Source organism: Lissotriton helveticus, chromosome 1_1, assembly GCF_964261635.1.
Source record: "Lissotriton helveticus chromosome 1_1, aLisHel1.1, whole genome shotgun sequence".
In the NCBI taxonomy this organism is placed as follows: Eukaryota; Metazoa; Chordata; class Amphibia; order Caudata; family Salamandridae; genus Lissotriton; species Lissotriton helveticus.
Window position 1 is genome coordinate 1,834,942,445 of NC_136057.1, and position 22,384 is coordinate 1,834,964,828.

At 40.9% G+C, this 22,384-nt stretch overlaps 1 protein-coding gene across 2 annotated transcripts in view; it reads right to left on the minus strand.

Moving 5' to 3' along the window:
- The window catches only part of LOC144753555 (cytochrome P450 2D6-like), a 294,974-nt gene that overhangs the window by 94,261 nt on the left and 178,329 nt on the right, over positions 1–22,384 (minus strand). For both annotated transcript variants that reach the window (XM_078641207.1, XM_078641214.1), the window contains exons 5-7: positions 21,379–21,552; positions 20,001–20,142; positions 15,947–16,134 (exon numbers count right to left, since the gene is read on the minus strand). In XM_078641207.1, the coding sequence (XP_078497333.1) occupies positions 15,947–16,134; positions 20,001–20,142; positions 21,379–21,552 (504 nt within the window). The remainder of the gene's footprint in view (positions 1–15,946; positions 16,135–20,000; positions 20,143–21,378; positions 21,553–22,384) is intronic.

The window sequence follows — 22,384 nt, forward strand, 5'->3', positions numbered from 1 at the left end:
GACACACTTCCAGGAGTTTCCACTGTTGCTGTTTTATTTCTCTGAGCCACCAGTGTATTTCTAGCTCTGCTTCCCTGGCGCCCTCTCATGTGAGCTCCACACGTTTCTTTGAGGCATATCTTTGTTCTCATTTTGACATCCAGATACGTTTGCTACTTCAAGGTGCACCACCTTTTCTTCAGAGCTCCTTCTGGCAATTTACAGTGCACCCTTCTTTACCCTTCTTTACCTCTCAGGGAATAGCGGTACTACCAGTTAATTATATGGTCAAAATACATCAACCTCAATTTCTTTTCACGCCCTCGTTGACCACCTCGGTGGCTTCTACACCTGGTGCCAATAAATCCAAGACCTCTCTAAACATGTCTTCACAGAAAACGTCATTGGCTCATACGACTACTGGTAAGCCTTCTCCACCTGTTCCAACAGGCAAACGCTTTAAACAGCATTCTCCTACACCAGACGACGACTCTTCAACCTCTCCTATTGCTCAAATTTTGGAGGAACTACGAGCAATGCGTCCCTTTATTGAGAAAACTAGTACAGATATGCAACTCTTGAAAGACAAATGGGAGGATATGGATGCCCGGATTTCTATTGTGGAGCAGCACATCCCTGAACTTCAGTCCAACACTCAACGTATAGTTGCATTAGAAAAGACTGTCCTCTCCTTACAAAAACACACAGAAGATTTGGAAAATCGAAATAGAAGAAACAACCTCCGTCTTTACAATTTACCGGAAAATCTTGAGGGAGACAATCCAGTATCTTTCTTTACCACCTTTCTGCCGAAACTTCTGGACTTACCACCTTCTACCTCCATTAGTCTACAAAGAGCTCATAGATTAGGTGCAAGATCTGACTCCTCTTCCAAACCTCGTGGAGTTATCATCCTATTTTTGAAATACACAGATCTCCTTATGATTCTTTCAGCAGCCAGGAATAAAAAGCAAGTGACTTGGCAAGGTCAACGTGTATACTTATCCCAGGATGTCTCTAATGTCACTGCCTCCAGACGTAAAGAATTTCTGGCTATGCGCCCTTCTCTACGCTCCATGGGAGCGCGATATGGCCTGTTCCACCCCTGTACTCTCAGAGTGACTTATCGCAATAAGACTTGGTCATTTCAGGATCCTGGTGAACTAAGGAACTTTCTCCTTCTACATAGCGAGAACGAGATGGACGCCTCCTCCTCTGCTTCGCCGAGTGGCTGAAATTTGATTTTTTGTTGTCTGCATGTCTTGCCTTCCCAATAATTGGGCTTTTGTTGTCTGCATGTCCTGATTTCCCAGTAATCTGTTTCTAATTGCATTTTTCCCTACGTATTCCTCCTCATAGTTTGTAACTCTCTCATTTTGTTTCTCCTCCTTTTCAATATCTTCCTTCTTGTATACCTTATGTATGTCTTTCTCATATTTCACAAATTTGGATTTATACTTTACGTTGCATGTTCCATATCTTAATAACTTTTCCTTTTTCCCCAGATGGATATATAGGGGATGTTTCACCATGTTGTCCCGATCTATGTTCCTTTTTGTGCGGTCTCGGTGTGGCCCTGCTCCTGATCCTGGTCCGTTCGTCTTGTAAGCATCACCACTTCCCCACCTCCCCCCTGTCTGTAACACCCCGTCCAGGTATGTTCAATACAGTCATCCTTTTGGATTTGTACTGTCTTCTATGCCTTCTCTTTTTTCTTCCCTCCTCCTCCCTCGCTTCTCTTCTTTTTCTGTTCCTGCCCCTCTCCCTTTCCCTTTTTCAGCTTCATCCTCTTCCTATTCTTCTTTCTATCTTTTTGATAATCATTATGATTATTGTCTCTCTACAGTTTGAATTAGTAATTGTACAGTATTTTTTCGCAATGTTTGATTTTGATCAGTTCATTAATTTTTCACCTTCAAAGTTGTTTCATGGAATGTGAAAGGATTTAATCACCCCATCAAAAGGCAAAGAGTACTCTCACACCTTTCCTCTTACAATCCAGATATTGTTCTTCTTCAAGAAACCCACCTCTCAGATATTGAATCCTTAAAGTTGAAGCGGTTGTGGGTTGGCACTGTTTTATTTTCTCCTGCTTCCCAAAAAAAGAATGGGGTGGCTATTTTAATTCATAAACGTCTCCAGTGTAACGTGGTTGTAGAGGAAAAGGATGATGAGGGGCGATGGGTATTAGCTAAACTAATTGTTAATAATATCCCAATTACGATACTCAATGTTTATGGCCCTACTTGTTTTGATTCCTCTTTTTGGCCTTCCGTTACAGCAAAATGTATTCAATATAAAGATGATTCTTTCATATTAGGTGGAGATTGTAACCAAATTGTTGACCCCTTTTTAGACCGAAGATCTTCTGTCCGTTTCTCCCCTCACAAACCACATAAACAATTCCTTGATACCATCGCTCAAACTCATCTTGTGGACTCGTGGAGACTCACTCACCCAGATATTATGGATTTCTCTTTTTTCTCTCCTCCTCATGCTTCTTTCTCTCGTTTAGACTACATTTTTCTATCTTCATCTCTATCTCAACACCTTATATCTTCCTCTATTGAGCCTATTGTTATTTCTGACCATGCTCCTATTAGTACTGTTTTTGATCTTCTTCCTCCTACTCCTAAGTCTTCTCGTTGGCGTTTTAACCCTTCTCTGCTTGCTGATCCTCTCTTTTCTTCCTCATTTCGTTCCTTTGCTTCTGAATTCTTTCACCTCAACTCTTCACCTGATACCCCCCCTCATATTCTCTGGGACTCCTTCAAAGCAACAGCCCGCGGATTTATTATTGATTTTGTCTCTCAGAAAAAGAGGAAATTCCTTCAAAAGCGTAAAATTACTCTTGCACATATTAAGTCACTGGAACATCGATTCTATACTTCCTCTACTAAGATTATACCTCCGGAACTGCTTACGGCTAAGATTGCTTTTAACAAACTTACTACAGACTCAGCTTCCTCTTTTCTCCTCCGGAGCAGCGCACGATATTATGGAGGTCGCAATAGGTCAGGGAAATTATTGGCTAATTATTTGAAATCGCGTAAGGAACGAACTCATATTGACTCTATCTATTCTCCCTCCAATGTTCTTTTACATACTGATGCGGAAATCTTAGAACAATTTCATTCTTTTTATGAAACTTTATATACCCCTGAAAACCCTCCCACCCCAGACCTTCTTCAATCGTATTTTGCTACCATATCTCATCCGGATACCTCCCACCTTGATTTTTCAACCGTGGATTCTGATTTCACTACCTCGGAGTTATCCACGGCTCTTTCCTCCCTCACTAAAGGCAAAACCCCAGGACCCGACGGTTTTCCAGTTGAATTTTACCTACATTTCTCGGATCTCCTCTTACCTAAACTTCTGTCTCTTTTTCAATCTTTTTGTTCTATTGGTTCAGCCCAAGGCTCATTTCAAGATGCTACCATATGCCTTATTCCTAAGGATGGTAGAGATCCTAAGTTTTGTAAAAATTATAGGCCTATATCTTTAGTTAATGTAGATTATAAAATTTTTGCAAAACTACTTGCTCTTCGCCTTGACCCGCTCCTACCACATCTTATAGGGAAAGAGCAATGTGGTTTTGTTAAGGGCCGTCTAACAGCAGATAACTCTAGACTCTTCCTTAATGTTTTAAGTAAAGCCCCCTCACTATCAATTCCCCTTGCAGCCATTTCGGTAGACGCTGAGAAAGCCTTTGACCGGGTTGACTGGTCCTTTCTCATGGCCTCCTTAAAATGGCATGGCTTCAACCCCAAATTTATCTCTTATATTTCTTTGCTATATTCTATGCCCAAAGCCTCTGTTCTCGTCAATGGTCAACTCACTTCCCCATTCACGCTCCAACGTGGAGTTCGTCAGGGCTGTCCTTTGTCCCCTCTTTTATTTATTTTGGCGCTTGAACCCTTCCTTGCTTCCATACGTAATAATCCTTCCATTTCTGGATTCCCTTACGGTAAACAACATCTTAAGTTATCTGCTTATGCTGACGATATTCTTTTATTTATCTCGGACCCGGTTACCTCTGTCCCATCTTTATTAAATGAATTTGGAAAATTTTCTCTGGTTTCGGGTTATAAAATAAATTCTGACAAGACAGAAATTCTTCCCTTAACCAAGTTTTGCCTTCCTCACTTTTTTACAGCCACCGGATTTGCTTGGAATTCTACGAAAATTAAATATCTTGGAGTTCTTTTTTCTAGCTCTATTTCTTCGTCTATTCAACTAAACATGAATGCAGTTATTTCTAGAATAGACTCTCTACTATCTTCTTGGAATCCTTTATTTCTTTCCTGGTGGGGCCGTCTTGACTCCATTAGAATGATGATTGCCCCGATTTTGATCTATCTATTATCCATGCTTCCAGTCCGCATCCCGAGCTTATATTTCCGTCGTATTGATTCTATACTGTCCAAATTTCTCTGGAAACAGAAAAAGGCTCGAATATCTTTATTACACCTTCGTAAATCTAAACTTATTGGTGGAACTAACTTTCCAGACTTTCGCCTCTACCACAAGTCCTTTGCCCTTCGACAAGCTTCCCGATGGCTATCTCAGGAATCTTCCCCTTTTTCTCCCCTCTGGCTTTCTGTAGAACAGGAATTATTACTCCCATACTCTTTCCAAGAGGCAATTCGCTTTACTTCTAAAGCCCCGTGCCTCAACCCCCTTTTATTCAAACATACTTCTTCTCTTCTACGGCCTTTAGTCTCCTCTACCTCGGTCTCTCAGAAATCATTCCTACTACTACCTATATGGTATAACTCACTCATATTGATAAATAACAGACCTATCGCATGGCCTTCATGGAGAGCGAAAGGTATCATCTGGGTCCATCATCTTTTTGATGGTTCATCCCCTTGCTCGTTTCCTCAATTTAGTTCTCAATTCCATTGCCCTCCTTCTTTTGCAAAGAAATTCGTCATCCTTATGGAAACAATTCTAGAGTGTTATTATTCTCTTCCTTCTGAAACGATATCATCTTCCTCTTCTCCCTTACTCAACATCCTCTCACTTATTCCTAAAGCTTCCCTTATTTACCGTTATTTCTCAGCCCCCGACCCGGACCGGGTTAAGTCAAAGTTGGAACTGTCTTGGGAGTCAGATTTAGGCTCCTCATGGTCAACCTCTCTTTGGAACAAAATATGGGCCAGATCTTTGAGGATTTCCCGTACTGCTTCTCTTACTCAATCCCTATTCTTCTTTTATCACAGACTGTACCTTTCTCCTCTCTCTATCTCTCGTTTTCAACCTACTTCTGTACCTAACTGCTGGACCTGTAATGCTCCTAATGCAGATCTTCTACACCTTTTCTTTTTCTGTCCTTCAACTCGTACCTTTTGGTCCCAGTTATGCTCTCGCCTTTCCCGTATTTTCAGCGTCTCTGTTCACTTCTCCGCCTCTTTTGTATTTCTTGGCAGCCTTTCAGAGGACTTGGATCTTCCTTCACATTCCCACGGTCTTTTTGATCTTATGCTAGCCCTTGCACTACAACACATTGTCTCTAATTGGAAATCCCTTACCAATTTGTCTCTAAATTGCTGGTGGAATCTGGTATGTCAATCACACAGACTTGATGTCGCCTTTGCATCCTCTTGCAAACCTTCCCGTAATGTTGAATTATACTGGTTACCTCTGACTTTATACCTAGATCAATCCGCCAAAAAGGCTTACTCTCCTCTCTCCTCGGATAATTTCAAACCCCCTTGAATACAAATACTCTTGCCTGTAGTTTATGGTCTTTTTTCATTGCACTGTTGTCATTTTATTAACTTTAAACATGTTTTCTATTTGATAAACGTTCCTCCTTTTTGCATTACTAATATGATATTTTATACTGTACTTTCTGATTGTTATTCATGATTGATCCTCATAGTATTTGATTTTTGTCTTTTATTCATTCACTAGGCTATTATCACGTTTTTTATTTCCCTTCCTCTCCTCCCCTCCCCCCCTCCTCCCCCGTACAAAAATAATTTAAAATGCTTGTTCTTGCATTGTGATATTGGCTATCTCTGTTTCCTTTGGAACATTCTTTTTCATTTATCATACTTGGCTAATGTCACTTTATTGTACTACTTGTTTATCTTTTAATAAAGCTTTCAAACTGAAAAAAATAAAAACGAGTCACTACACTACCTCTGTGATAGTGCAGTTGCTTTAACCCCAATGTTCCTTTACATTCAACCTCCCCAGTGGGGCTCGTATGTTTTTCATCCTCAAGCATGGCATAACCTCTAGGGTCTGCATTGATTAAAGAGAAATGAATCAGGTTACCATTAGGAACCATTATCCACTACCAATAATCTCAGTGGTGTTGGATCAAGTGAAGACAGCAAAAGCCTTTGCACAGCTCAGCTTAAGAGAAACCTATAAATGTAGTCTTAATTAAGGAGGGAGATGAGAGTTGAAGACGGAGTTCAGCATGAGATATGAGATATGTTATTTCATTACTTGGGCATGCTGTTTGATCCCTATAATGTACCAGCTAAGCTCCAACATTCTGTGAACAAAGATATGTTGGATACCTTTGTTGTAATATATTTAAACAACATTTTGATTTTTTTCCAATTTTCTATCAGAACACCAAAAACACAACAGATATTTTACAGTGGCTTAGATTATTCAATCACTGTCCTTTCAAAAACACAGCTGGCCAAGAAGAGTGAACACTTTCTGGGGGGAAGAGAACAAGAAGAGTTTTCATCAATTTCCGAAAGAAACGTTTACATTTGTTCCCATTTTCAGACATGCAGATTGTACTAGACAATACATTGTGGAAACTGATATGTCAGCATTTGTGACTGGAGCCATAATTTCTCAGAGACACCAACTCACAGATAAATTATATACAGTAGACTACTGTGCAAGAACTGTAGCACCTACAGAGCTAATTTGCACAATCTATGATCAAGTGCTTTGGCTATTAAAGAATGTTTTACTCGGTTAAGTCACTGACTGAGGGGATTGTGAACAAAATAATTGTCAGGACTGATCACAAGAACCTTGGATTTTTTTTCATCCATAAAATGGTTGGATGCCAGACATGCCAGATTGTATTATTTCTCTCTTGCTTTTCTTATGAAAATACCTTTTGAGCAGGAAAAAGACAAGAGGAAGTTGGTGCTTTATCCTGACATGTAAAAGGAGAAGAATTTTGCATCGCTAACCATACAATACTAGCAATTCAATCTGGATACTAAGCCACTAAAATATTGGAAAAGATATAGGAAAGAGTGGTTGCAAGAAGAACCTCAACACAGAAAGTGTCAACGTAGTTTTTAGTACACAACCAAAGATCTAAAATAGCAATTTCTTTGCCTGAATTATGATATCACTGCCGCAGCTTCCCGGCCCTTCCAAGACAAAAGATCTGGTAGAATGCATGTTTTGATGACCACATATGAAAAAACCGTTTGAACAATATATTTTGAAATGTAGTAGCGGCCGGTCACATGCGAGAAAATACAGAATGGACGTATCAAGGTCCAAATGATTACACAAGCTACAAAGGAAAGAAGCGGTCCTTATATATGAAAAGCAGCGCATGGAGAGGATCCATTATTTTTAGAGAAGTTCATTTTACTGCCCATTTGGAGTGACATTTCATTCGTTAATTGTTCAGAAATAAATAGCACGGAGGTTAATTTTTACAAAGCAGGATCACGAACACTCGGACACAATATTTTCAAATTAGAGCCTTAAAAAAAGCCCAGGGAGCGAAACGTGCGTCGGCTGCTGTTGTTCTTCGTGTTTTGAGAAATGAAAATAAAGTTAACGGAAAGACCTGATTCAAGACTCTGCTTAGTTTTCAATTGAAAGGACACTCGACCAGTGATTGAAACGTACTCAGTGGAAGAAACTCCACTCTATCCTCTTGACTCCTCTGTTAGATTATAGACATAATGATCAGGTGTGCTCGGGTGTATTGTGGTTTAATATTTTGAAATGTACTGCGAGTACATAAAATAAACATTTCATGGAAAACCAGCTTGGTCAATACAGTACCTTGTGGTGGTGGTGGAGCCGTTCACCAAGAAAGACCATTTAATCCCTTTAGAGCAACTGCAATCAGCTCCAAGGTTAACTGAAATGATTAACAGAGAATGTTAGGCTAGATAGATTGCCATAAGTTATTGTCAATGATAAGGGAATCCAATGTGTTTCTAGGTTTTCAAATGAACTGCTGAACAGGTTGGTCAGACTAAAAGAATAAATCAGACATTACAACAATGAATCTGTTGTTTTTGGAGAATGGAGAAAGTGGCTCCCACTTGTGAGTTTGCTTTCTGTAATTCAATACACACATCCACAGATGCATCCCCATTTTTAGGTCAAGAATTCGAGACATCTTGTATATACTTTAGTATACACTTATATGTGTATGTACTTTGAGGGCTCTGTAGATCAGCCCTAGGACTTGTCTGCTTCCGCTTAAGGACTTTTTTTTCCTGTTTAACTGCCTGTATTTAACTGTCTTGATAGAAAACGACCAGCAGAGGTCAGTAAAATATCAGAATTGCTTTCTGCTGAGGGACTTTCTTTTTTTATTTTTCTGCAACTGCCTCTATTTAACTTTCTTGATAGAAAGCGACAAGCAGAGGTCAGTAAAATACGAGAATCACTTTAGCATTCTCTAGATTCCAGTCCATTGAAATTGTCTTGCAGAAGTACCTGTAGACAATAATATTTTTTTCAAATCTTGTATTTTCAGTGATATGACGTCCGATGGCCCTGCTTTTATATTAAAAACAGAGCTTTGGACTATACCATTTCCTTTGAAAGGCAATATTTCTCTCCATGTGTTCCCATACCTGGCATGACACGCAGTTTGGTGCTTATTTTCCCTCCATGTAAAAGAACAGTAGATGTTTCACCCAGGCTAATGTGCTGCATAGCTAAATACATATAAGGTCCAAAAGGTGAGACTGATTGCATTGCATATGATTGTTCTGTATGCTTGGAATTCATCCCGGGATTTAGCCTCTCAGTTTAGGCCTGCTTCAGTGTAATGTATAAAAGATTCAAGAAACTCACAGAACAATAGTAGAGCAGTTTGTGAAGGCAAAATTAGATCAAAAAAGATTTGCAGATTGACATAGAGGACAAGCCCTGGAACACAAGCTTGGTCCTTCCAAAGTGATGTAGAGATGGTGGGTCATCAGCATTGAGGTTACAGCTTCCTCAAGGTTGGCATATGCATCTGGTGGTGCATGTGCCAAGAGTTAAACCAGCTATTCCCAGGGACCAAAAGCTTTCACAGTTGAGGGAGAAGTGACAGTGCAGATTGTATGACCAAAATACAACAGGTCAACTGAGAATGTGATCACATAATGAATGCTAGTATTATTTGCTACTTATACACTAGTAAATATCACTGTGATGGCACAGAGGTATGCAAATACTTCCTGCATATAAACAGCATATAGATATAGGGCCCTCCTTGTTGCCATTGTCGGAGAGCACAGGCTCAGCATTGTATCCTACACCAACGACACCCAGCTCATCCTCTCATTCAGGAAGAAGCCCGAAAACACAAGACTCCGTTTCCAGGAAGGAATTAGGAACATGGCAGACTGGATGAAAGACAGCTGTTTGAAGCTCAACTCAGAGAAGACCGAGGTCCTCATCCTCGGACTCTGCACCTCTGCCTGGGACAACACCTGGTGGCCCTCCGCCCCCGGGAACCCACCAACCCCTACAGACCACGCACAAAACCTCGGCATCATCCTCGACTCCTCCCTCTCCATGAACCACCAGATCAATGCCGTCACCTCCACAAGTTTCAACTGCCTACGTATCCTCTGCAAAACTTTCAAATGGATCCCCCCAACTGCAGAAGGACCATCACCCACTCACTCATAACCAGCAGACTCGACTACGGCAACGCCCTATACGCCGGAATCAACAGAACCCTTCTACACAAACTCCAAACCATCCAGAACGCCGCAGCCATACTCATCCTTGGGACAGCACGTCGCAAACACATGATCCAACACCTACGAGACCTCCACTGGCACCCCGTGGAGAAGCGGGTCACCTTCAAACTCTTCAACCAGGGTTACAAATCCCTCAACAACATCGGACCCAAATACCTCAACGCTGATTATCCTTCCACGCACCCAAGAGTAACCTCCGCTCCTCCGATCTTGCCCTGACAGAGGTCCACACATCCGCAGAAACAGAACAGGCGGGAGAGCCTTCCCCTACATCGCGGCCAAGACCTGGAACGATCTCCCTGAGAACATCAGATGCTCCCTGGCCCTGCACACATTCAGGAAGGACCTCAAGACCTGGCTCCTCAACTGATCCGCAGTCATAAAAGACCAGGTTGTGATGCTTCCTATGGCCAGATTCTTTAAAGCAACATACCCCTGTGACAACACATGTTTGTGTGATTTAGAAAGTGTTCTGAAAATGGTCATAGGAGTTGACAGCGTGACCAAGTTCAGAATACTGGAGTCATTCTACACCACTGATTGTGAAAGCTTGCATCCTAAATGATTTACCAGACAGAAGAAACTGTTTTGTGCACGTATATTAAAAAGAAAGAAAAAGGCTGTCCTCTACAAATATGTACTCGCTTTGAAAGTACCTGTGTTAATCACATTTTAAAAGTTGCTCATGAGGTTAAATTATTTTCCTCCATAGATGCTGGATGCCTGTGAAATTATCTTCCTTTGGTGTTATAAAACTGATACAAATGTGATTTTGAACTAACCAACCCTTTGTTGTAAAATGTATACCATAAACATGCTAAAATCAAGTTAAGCTGAAATTGTTGAACCTGTGTGGAGACAAAGGTGGTACAAATCTGACGCTAAAGGAACTCTTTCTACGTAAATATGTACCAGAAAACAGTCCCTCTTCCACAGCAATGGCATTGGGAATATTTTTTCCAATGTGAACTATACAGAGAGTTAAAAGGAAATCTGTACCTGCTGAGCAAGTACCACATCCTGTCCACATCAGGGGCAGAAATAGTTGGTCTATGGTGGTTTCTTAGTGCCAGAATATATGTGGTTTATAAATATAGGTGCGGTTCTTTCTTGTGTGTGGAGAACATTTCAAGAAATAAATAATGTTAACCGAGAGAAAGTGACTGTAGAAAGAATTTAGCACACTGTGAAACTCTTTCGACAGAACACTTGGAATAATCGAGCCTTCAGCGTCTCAGCTTAATAGACAAAGTTATGTGCTGTCTTTGAGAACTACAAAGGGGCTGTTATAGACATAACATATCACATGGCCTTTAAAGAAATGAAAAAGAAGCTATAGGTTTGTACTGTTTTTTCGTCATGTCTGACATGAAGAAACAGGGGTTCAGAATAAAACTAGAAAAGTATGCTTTGTAATGTGTATGAAAATTTGAGGTCTAGTATTCTCGAAGCTATATTTTGAGAGAGATTGGCGGAAAACGTAAAATATCTATTGCCAAGGAAGGTGTGCTTGGACACTGAAAAGCACTGGACTATTAATGTATGTTACAATGCCAATTATTAATTAATTATTAAGATTAAGTTTTAAATTAAGAAGAAGAACATGAAATGATGTAAGGGGGCACATAAGGAAACCATTTAATATTTAACAAAAGTGCAAATAACAGAGGTAAACATTTCAGCTATTATGTGAGGTTTTCAATAAAAGAAGTGCAGGCCATTTCCATTGTAACCAATGCACTGGAAAGAATGTCATAATTACAGACCTATGTTGGTCCTGTGCCTCTCATGTCCAGGAATTGTATAATAATGTTTGAGAGGAAAGGTGTAAGAATACATGTGTGACAGTAATATGCATCATTGATGCATTCATTTAGTAATTTGCCACAAATACATGTTTTGTCCATCAAAATAATATATGTCCCTTTAATGGGACATCTAGTTTTAGAGGGAAACGTCCACCACTTACTGTGGATTCAAAACATGTAACTCGAATGTGAGGCTCATTACAAATGCACATATATCTTGTGTAGTACAAGCTCAAACAGTTTCTCAGATAAAATACTCATCTGTTTGTGAAAGCTCGTGATCATTTCTACAGTGCTTTATTGGTTTTCATTTGATGCTATAAGATGTGTCCTTACAGATGGGGCAGCTGAACTACCACCATCTTTGGTGCTGTTAGCAGCACACTCAGATGAACTGGATAGCAGCACCAGAGTTGTCAATGCCAGCATCTCAGACTAGGGTGACTGAGGAAATGGAGTTATGGAAGGAGACCACACAATTTTATGATGAAGGCCTACACGCCTCCTCACAGTTGAAGTATTTAGTGAGACACGCAATCTAGAAATTATCAACCAAATCCAAAGAGGGCATTTTAGGTTCATGTTTTTGCCAATGATCTGATACATGGAGGCGATCATTTCTTGGCATTGTCTAAAACAAACGGTATTACATGAGCAATTGTAGCAAAAGAGATAAGTGAGAAGTAGGTAATTCTTATCCATGTTTGGCTTTTAAGGGCTAAAATATCTAGTGACATTGAGTAAAAGATTGCAATGTACAGCACACAATGTGGTTTTATTGCGGCACAGTTAGACATGGCATCCTTGGTGTGGTTTCCCCTGTTTCTTTGCCCCCTACCTCCGGTATTTTTGACTGTGTGCTGGACTTCGATTATGCTGGTATTTCTACTCTGGGTACTTTACCACTGCTGATCACTCCTAAAGTGAAAGTTCTCCTTATGTAAATTGTGATTATGATTGGTTATTCATGATTGAAATGTTTGTCTTACTCATAAGTCCCTAGTAAAGTACACGGTGTGTGCCCAGGGCTCATAAATCAAATTCTACTGGTGGGCCTACAGCACTGCTTATGCCACCCACATGCGTAGCCCTCTAAACCTGTCTAAGACCTCCAATTGCAGTGTCAAATGCAGTTTTAAACTGCCATGTCAATCTGACAAGTGCACCCACTTGCCAGGCCCAAACCTTACCTTTTTCTGAATGTAAGGCATCCCTAATTCAGGCCCAAGGTAGCCGCATGGACAGGATGCAGCGTATGTGAAACGTAGGACATGTACTGGTGTCTTTTACATGTCCTGATAGTAAAATACTGCTACTTTCGTTTCTCAATATGGCAAGGGCTATCTCTCCCATAGGTTATCATTGCAGCTGCCTTGTAACATCTTACCGGCGTAACTTTACATTGGGAATATAGTATGGTTTAGGGCCTACTTTTGCGTGCATGTTGTGTTAGCATGGCTTATTAGAAGTTTAAATGCCATTTTACCTTTTGCTGCTTTTGCACACAACACTGCATAGCCGTTTTTGTACGTTAGCCTTCACGAAGGTCTATACATGAGAAAAGGTTTGTTTGTCGACATCATTAGACATACATCATGCTCCTTGTCTGAACAGTGAATGCTGAGCCGTCAAGGTTATCATAACCTGTGAACCTGTTTATCGGCATGTCCATGTAACACATTCTAGACACAACATTTTGGCAGCTGCGAGCCAAGTAAGATTCTGGCACCTTTATCATAGCACACTTGCCATGATTTCACACACTTGGAAGATTCCAGGGATGCAGAGAGCCTTGCTGATCCAGATTTAGTTTACTCTTACTGAGCGGAAAGGTAATGGGGTCCCCCAAAACAAGCCCAAGAGACCTTCTTTAGTTTATAATTCATAGTTCCTATATAGGGAGGGTGTTAAAACTAGGCGCTATATAACCTGTTTGCACTATCATTGTAATATGATTCCTACTTTTGTATTTTATGGAATTGTAACCATGCTGATCATATTATTCTTAATCATATGTCTGCTTATGTTGACTAGAATTCTGCGCATGAGAACACGTCGTTAAAATAAATATTTTAACCTTACTGTGTCTCTTATTTACTCCTGTTGTGGACTGGTATGAGAGTATGAAAAAAAGAGTGTTCTCACTTCCCACCATTCCTGAGATGATCCTAAGTCGCATGTTCTAGGTTGTCTAATCATTGGTTACTTTGCTATAGGACGAAGAGCTAATGAGGCACTGATGCTAGCTGGTTGGGGTTTTCTAGGTACTGAGGTGAGTTTCTGGTACACCACAATTCACTAATTTCCTAGGTCTCTGAGCACAGTTCTGTGTATGAGCAGAAATCCTTGCAAGAGGAAGAGGTAGAGATTTGGAGTATGGGTTTCCTGAACTCAGGGTTTAAAACACATCTTTCTGTGAAGATGTTTTTTAAACTGTGTGTTTTAAAATGGCACTTTTAGAAAATGGACATTTTTGTGCCTCTGCCTGCCTGTGGAATCAACGTCTCGTTTACACTGACAGTTGGGCTGTTTGTGTATTCACTCTAGACAATCACACAAAAGGAGCTGATGTGGGCCCTGCATATCCTGATTGGCAATAACCAGGCTGATGGGCCTTCCTGAGCTAGAGTGGTGAGAGGAGTTCTCACTGACACTTGAATAGGGCTGTGGTTGTCCTCTCACAATGCTGTCTCCACCCCCACTGTAGTGTGTCTGGAGCCAAGACAGGGCAAGGCAGGATCTGTGCACTAAAAAGACTATCCTTTGAAGTATTCCTACTTTAAAGGCCAAAAGAGGTATAAGAATTGGATCTCTAACCACACATTTTTAGAACACTTCTGGAATAAGAGGATATTCTGCCAAGAAGAAGAGTTGGAGAAGCCGTATGAGGGGAACCGCCACTCTGCTTGTTGCTGTGTTGTGCTAGCCTACTATTTGCTGCCTCTGTCTTGGAAAAATACAAAGACTGGACTTTGCTTTGTATCCTGCTTATCAAGGTTCTCCAAGGGCATGTGCGTGCTTGCCTCCTGTTGGAAGTCTTAGGGCCATCAAACACTTAACCTGCAGCCCCTGAAGTCCTCTGCTGGGAGTTCTGACCTGCCAGAAGGTGTCAATTCCAATCAATTCTGGGACATTGGAGGCAGAAAAACGAGGAAAATCCTCACAGCGACCTGCTGCGCCTGTTTTTTCCCACCACAAGCTTGCTGTGTGGTAAAAAAAAACAACGCATCACCATGCTGTGGCCGAAGGATCGATGCAGTGCCTGTTCAAGGGTGGGAAAATAGGTGCAGTGCCTGTTTCACCTCCGCCGCATCAACCCCAGAGCATTCCGACTTTCTACTTTTTGCACCTGTGTGCCAAGTCAACATCGATGCTGCGTGTCAGTAAGGAACCGAGGATGGGTGTCTGGAAAAATTACACATCACCTCCCCACGCAGTAGAAAAATTATGCATCACCTCTAGCACAATAAGAAATCGACACATCACCTCCTCTCACAGTAAGGAACTGATGCATCACCTCCCCAGCATAACAGTAAGGAACCAACGCATCACCGCCTCTGGGAGCAAGGAACTGACGCATTACCTTCCCTGAATGTAAGGAACCAACGCATCACCTTGCTTTCCGGCACTTCACCTTTCCTGCACCTGTTTTCGTCTTTTATTTTTACGCATCCCAGGTCCTTTATGCAAAAAAGTATATTGATTGAACTGTTTTAAACCTTTAAAAGTAATATCTTGATTTGTGTAGGTTGGATTTTTGTTGTTTCGGTCTTGTTTGGTTTAGATTAAGATTGGTTATTTTTCTAAACTGGTGTGGTGTTTATTTGTTGTGTTGTCACTGTGTTACTGTGTTTTTATGTAGAAATACTTTACACATTGCATCTGGGATACGCCTGACTGGTCCTGCCAAGCTACTCAGGGGGTGAGCGGGGCTTTTCCTGGGTGAGTAACTTCTTTACCCCGACTAGAAGGAAGGGTCCCTACTTGGACAAGGTGCAAGCCACTGCTAGCTAGAAACCCCTATTTCTAACAGGCATTCAGAGATTTTTATGTGTATACTGCTAATGAGCAACAAAGACCATCAATGGCTAACCATGTCTTTTGATTTACCATTAAAATAGATGCCTGTCCTTGAGGAAAGATATCTGAAGAGAACTGGACTCTCTTAAAAGTAGGTTTCTGGATTGAAATTATAACTAGAATTACCTTTGGTATAAAGAAGCCATTAACCTCTGTGTCTCTTGATGTCATGTGCGGTACAGAGAGGGGAAGAATATCACTATATCGCTGAATTTCATGGATGACAGCATTGGTATAAGGCATGTTGGCTCGGTCATCCATTGTAGGTTTCCTCTCACTTCCGATCACCCGATCAATTTCTTCCTGGACTCTTCCTAGACAGAGAGAGACACTAAGTAAAATAGACGACAACTTCAGTTGATATGCATTAAATTTGGTAAGTGACTAAAGTGACTGTAAACAGAGAATTCAATTTTTAATACAAACTGTGAAATTTAATCTGTTGAGTCATTTGCCCCTGAATATTTTTGGCATTAGCTATACTTTAAAGAACGTTTGCTTTAGCTTATGCTTACTGGGGACTATAAGTTTTCTTCCAAGATCCTGACACAATAAGAAAGTGTGGGTGCATGAGCGTGAATTTAGAATTAATAAAAATTGTGTTAAATTAATATGCATGTAATGTTAATTTCCTGTGTTTCCATAACGAAGCATTTTAAAGTTGGCTAGGCAGGGTGTGAGATTTATTTACAAAGTCATACACTGCACATTTTAAACAAGCTATATAATTTCACTGTGCACTGAGAGTTAAAATGGCCTTCAGTATTTAATCAATTATGTGCTTATATTAATATAAGTAGACCACAATTCTAATATTGGGTCTTAGTCTGATTGCAAATAACATTTTATTTATTTTTATTTGTAGAGTTTTATATAGTGCGGACGTGACCCTTGGGTATCAGAGCACTTCACAGTTACATGAGGTACATTTGGAATACAGTGGGGGTAGCAGCATTAATATATATAATATTCCGGTACATGACTTTCTTAGAAGTTTCAGCAAAAGCAGAAAAATAAATTCTAGGAACTGATTAAAGAAAAAGGTGTAACAGTATTTCTATACAAATTGTTCTGATGTGCTTTCTGTGAATTCTACATCAGAAACAATTCACTGTCGACATTTGTGTATTATTCACGATGCTGATAATGAACAGTCTAGCCTAAGGTAGGAAATTGTTCATTAGGAAGATCTTTGCTTCCTTCTTGAAGGTTGCTGTCTGTGGAATTTTTCTAATGTTAGGAGGGAGTGAGTTCCAGATTCTAGGGGCTGCTCCGGAGAAAGCTCTGTCATGCAGTTTCTTCTTCCGAAAGATGCGTGGTTTCAGAAACAGCTCTCTGACACTCCTAGCTGGTCTGCTTCCCCCTGAGAGCTCAATTTTTTGAGCTAAGTACCTTGGTGTTTTGTAGTGGAGCGCTTTGTGGGTAGTACATGCCAGTTTAAGCTGAATTCTGGCTTCATAAAATGTGGTTCTTAAATGTTGCACTGTGCACCGCGTTCATGATTTCGATCATACAGTGTTTTTCCTCTCTTCATCAAATTGTCAAAATGGGAAAACAGCATTTACAACGTGGTGCGAACCATGCACAGTCATTACAACGAAGGCATTACAACGAATGCGTCTTTCCACACGCTCCTGTATCACGCATATAGATTAAACAAAATATCTTAGGTAAAGCGGCATTGTACTTTAAACTCCAACACTTTCCCTACTGTTGCACAGACTGTAGTTGGAATAGTAAATTATACCACTCCAAAGTCCAGTGCTTCCCTAAGGCATGTTGTTGCAACAATATGCATGGTAAAGGAATGTGTGGTAAAGATGTAGATTTCTCAATGCGAACGGTCATGACCTGCCACAACCACCCATGTTGAGAAATCTCGCCTAGAGGCATTCTAGTCCTACTGGAAGGTCTTTTTTTAGCAAAAGCAACATAAGCCGCAAAATATATAAATGTTTCCAAGGAACAAGAAGATGTTTGTTGGCGGATGTCCCAATGAGCACATGAATGTGTTCCCACAGAAACAGAGAAGTAGACTTAAATGATATGCACTTGGCATAGAGTTTTAGAAGTTTAAGCAGGCACCAGCTGACTGCAAATATGGATCAGTCTGAGGGATAGCAGCAAGGCCCAGCACCTGCACAGCCAATATGAATTTCAAGTGAGTCTTTGAAATGTATGTGTGCCTCAGATCTAGAGCATGGCATTTTCCTTCTTCTTTCATCTCAAGGTTTTCCAAGCACCAGCTGTCACTTGCAGAGATGGGAAAGATGACCTAAAGGTAGATCCAACGATTGCAGAGCTGTCTGAATGCGTCAGTAGGCGCAGTGCCAGCTGTTGTCCATGCATAGTGCCAAGTTAATTCACCTCTTCAGTCTGTAGTGTGTCCGTCCACCAAAACCACAGTGTGACAGGCACACAAGTGCCTTCTGTGAAGGGGAATATGAAAGGCTAGCACCCAGTAGTCCTCAACAAGACATAATAGAATAGTGCACCTCATTTGTGTCCCTTCTGTAGTGTGTGTCAGTGTCCTGCTCATACCAAACGTAGCCAAATAGCATATTTGAGGAAGAGGAGCATAGTGACGGCCTGCTCTGAGCTGCTGCCTATGTATTGACTGTTTTAGTAACTGTATGATATGGTGTTATTGTCAAGCCATCACCCTGAAGCCAATACTTCATGACAGTCTCCCAAGCAAAAGCAGTGCTTGAGTCTTAGCTGGCCTTGCTTCTGAGATAGATCAGAAAGCCAGGTATATTTTACTCCAAGGATGTGGACTGCTGCTTGTGAGACCATTTTTTAATAGGCCCTGTTCCCACTAATAAGTAGTATCACTGCAATTATGCAGTTCTGGGACCCCAGCCTTTTTCTGCATCATTGTGGGTATGCATTAGCCACATATTGATACTTTTAGTAGTAAAATGTGTTTCCAGCTAGAAAGGATCAAAGGTTACTGAAAATGCAGCAACATGTGTTGCTGCACAGTGGAAGATCTTACGCAAAGATTGACTTTCCATCATTAGCTGTTTATTCCTGTATTTGGCTGGTAATCTAGTATTAGTGAAGTCAAATCTTAGCTCAGATGTGTAAAAATGACAAACTAATGAAGTAGTACTATCACAAAATGTGCGGTGTCATTACACTGCATAGTATCCTTATTCTTGCTGCACAACTTAGTCAACCCTGCCACATAATGTGGTAACCCCCTGTCGCATAATTCCAGTTACCCTGTTAATAAGTGCCATGCACCAGCAACCACAGAAACAGTACTGCCCATAACCCTAGGGGCCAATACCACTTTCAGGTTCGTATTTTTTTTAGCCACTACTTGCATTTGATTTACAAAAAAAAACACAAGTCCCCTCCGCACCAATACAGTGCTAGATGCAATGCAATTGACAGAAAAGTCTGGAGTGCCTGGAGGACACTGAGCCGCTGCAAACCCATTTAAAAAGAAAACAGATCTCCCCTTCATTGTATTTGTATAGTGCTTGCTACCGCTCCTCATGTGCAATACGCGCTATATATAAATGGAATTGCACACAATACAGTTTTTCGTTTTCTTAGAAAACAACCCTTCAAAGGGGGACCGATTCAGTCCAAGGCCAAAGAATATCTGCGAGGCATGTGAAACTCGGGGTCCTTCATCACATTCTGCAGGGGGCGGGGGCATTGCTTTTTGTTACGCCACTGCCTATAAATATATGCCTTTTAACATTTCATGAATACAAGTTTTGCCATATTTTAACTACGTGAATAAACATATTTGTAATAAAATGAAATGATTGGGCAAATGGAGTAATTGCTCCTTGAGTTTGACTGTTAGAAGCCTCATTTGTTTTTTGATGAGTGATGTCCTTTGTATTTTTATTATTTTTCTACAAATACAGGTACATTCGTTTTGCAGTTGAGAGTTCCAGTTGGTCGTTACATATAGTCACATCAAAAAAACAACAACCAGGAGCGATAAGTACATAGCAGCCTATCATAAAATTTGGGGGGAGAAAATTAAGAGGGTCAGATGGTCACAAGTCAATTCAGGAAGACTGTTGGTAAGTTGTGATATTAGTTTTTTCATCAATAATGTTATTTTGTAAGAGGAGAGATAGAGCCCTGATGGGAGCTAAGATCATTTAGCCCTTTTGTTCCATGAATAACCAAAAGCAAATATGGCACTTACTTTGAATATCTGGGTAGAGCATCATGTACAACAGCCCATAGCGTAGAGTTGTGGAAGTGGTCTCTGTGCCTGCTGAAAACATGTCACTCACTGTTACGAGGAGATTGAGCTCACTGAAACTGCTTTGGGGGTCACCTTTGACCTGGAAGGACATTAATAACGACAGAGTTCAATCAGAGTGTATTGTTATTATAAACAATGATTTACCTTACATGATGGAGAGAATCAGTAACGCGCGACAGAAAAAGAAGTGCCAATCTTATCAATGCTGGGAAATGTGGCTACTGCTGGTACTTATTGCACAACAGAGGTCCTGATGGAAAGCAAACAGAGCTGTCTGCCCTGCCCACTCCATAAAATTCACAAATTAATAAGCAAGTCCAAAGACCTTGTTGGGTCAAGACCACTGGGTTCGTACCCCGGTGACCACACAACAAACATAGACACTTTTACAGCCTTGCAGTTTGGTACAACCAGGTTGCTGCTGGGGTCTGACATTAAGAAAACTGTGACAGTCACGACACACTCAAAAGAATCTGTGCTACAAAGCCAGTAGTCCTTAATGAAAAAAAGGCTTGGGTATATGTTCTTCTACAGATATTACGCATCCTAATTTAAATTTACTACTTCAAGTTGTTATCTGGGATGTATCTTGGAAAGAGACTGACCAGATTGCAGAATTCTCCTCCCATCCATGCCTTCTACTCTCAGGTTCGCCTCTTAGGAACCAATGCTATCATAATAAGGAGGGTGCTGCAAGCAACCAACATTACACAAAGGGGCATATTTACAAAAAGATGTCAGTGGAGGTAATACGCAAAATTTGGCAACGCCGTGCTCTGACATTTTTTAAATGCAGGGATGAGCCGTATTTACAAAAATACGGTGCACCCGGGTGTTTCCCCTAGCTCTGGCACTAAAAAAGCTGCCTAGCCCCAGGCACAGGCACTCTTGTGCTATGTTGTAAGAGTGCCTGCACTGCAGGGGTGATTGTTTATATGCAGGAACGGACACCTTCCTGCACATAAACAATCAATAATGGTGAATTTCTCTTTCTATGTGTGCTGCAGAATGCAACACATGCAAAGAGCAAAAACAAGAAATTCATTATTCCTCCTCGTATCGCTATCCTAAGACCAGGTTTTTGCACTGCCCCAGCCTTGTAAATCTGGGGCAGCATCAAAAAGCAATAGGTGTTGCAGTGAAACACCCACTGCAACACCCAATGCCCACCCGTTTGCCTCATCAGACTGCGGCGGAAAGTGGCATATTTACAAGGTGACGTTAAGCCACGTTAAGTGGCTTAGTGCCACCTTGTAAATATGTGAAATGGCACTACGCCACTGCAGTATCATATAATGTCTGGGTTCCCCCTTACCTTCTCCACTTCTTCCAAAAAGGCATCAATAAAGTCCCTCTTCAAATTTGGGTCCCAGCTCGCCTTATGCTCTGCGATGATGCCCCTCAAGAAGTCAAAGAGATTTTCCTGAGCTCTGAACAATTTCTGCCCCACTCCAGGGACATGGACCAAGACAGGGATCACGTTCGCCAACTGAAGGACACAATAAGAAGAGTCACTTTAAGATAGGGTGTATTATCACTGCATTTTAATTACAAAGATTGAGGTTGTAATCAATGGTGAGTCAGTGCTCCCGCTAGCAATTTCCACATTTTGATGGACATTTCTGAAAGCAAAGAGAGGTTCTAATTGTGAGAAAGTAAAAAGGTCATATAGCTTCCTGTACCATTCTTTAGAATATCTTCTAGTTTGAATATAACAAGTGCTAGAGTCATGTTCTGATGAATGTGGAACTTGAGTCGCAGGCTGCAGCTTGTACCTGTGACACGCTAGATATACCTATTTTCTCTACCCATATCTTATGCAAAATAAATAGCACAGTCAATTCTTAAGGACTACTGTGAAACTCTTAAACATTTGAGGATATTCTATCATAAGTCTCTAAAGATGAAACTAACAATCTCGGCATACCGTTAACGAATAGGATTCTATCTACAGTAAGGTCAGATTGTAGCAACAATCACCAGAAATTAGACTTACCCAGCACTCAATTACACACACCTGCAGGCTCACCCCAACCTCGCGCCAAGACGCCCACGGGTAAATGTAGCGCTCTATAAATATTAAAAATAAATAAATAAATAAACAACCGCTCATCTCTCCTCCCTCACGACTGGAGTTAGATACCCTCAGTTCCAAATTGAACAAGACATACAGGGCTTTGCAACTCGCTATCAAAGATATGAAGACTTTTTCAGAAATTATACGCACCACCCAGCAAACTAAACACCACAGTAATATCCTTGACAAACAGACTATTCCGACCTTGCAATCAACTTAAATACCTCACAGATATTGAGATACA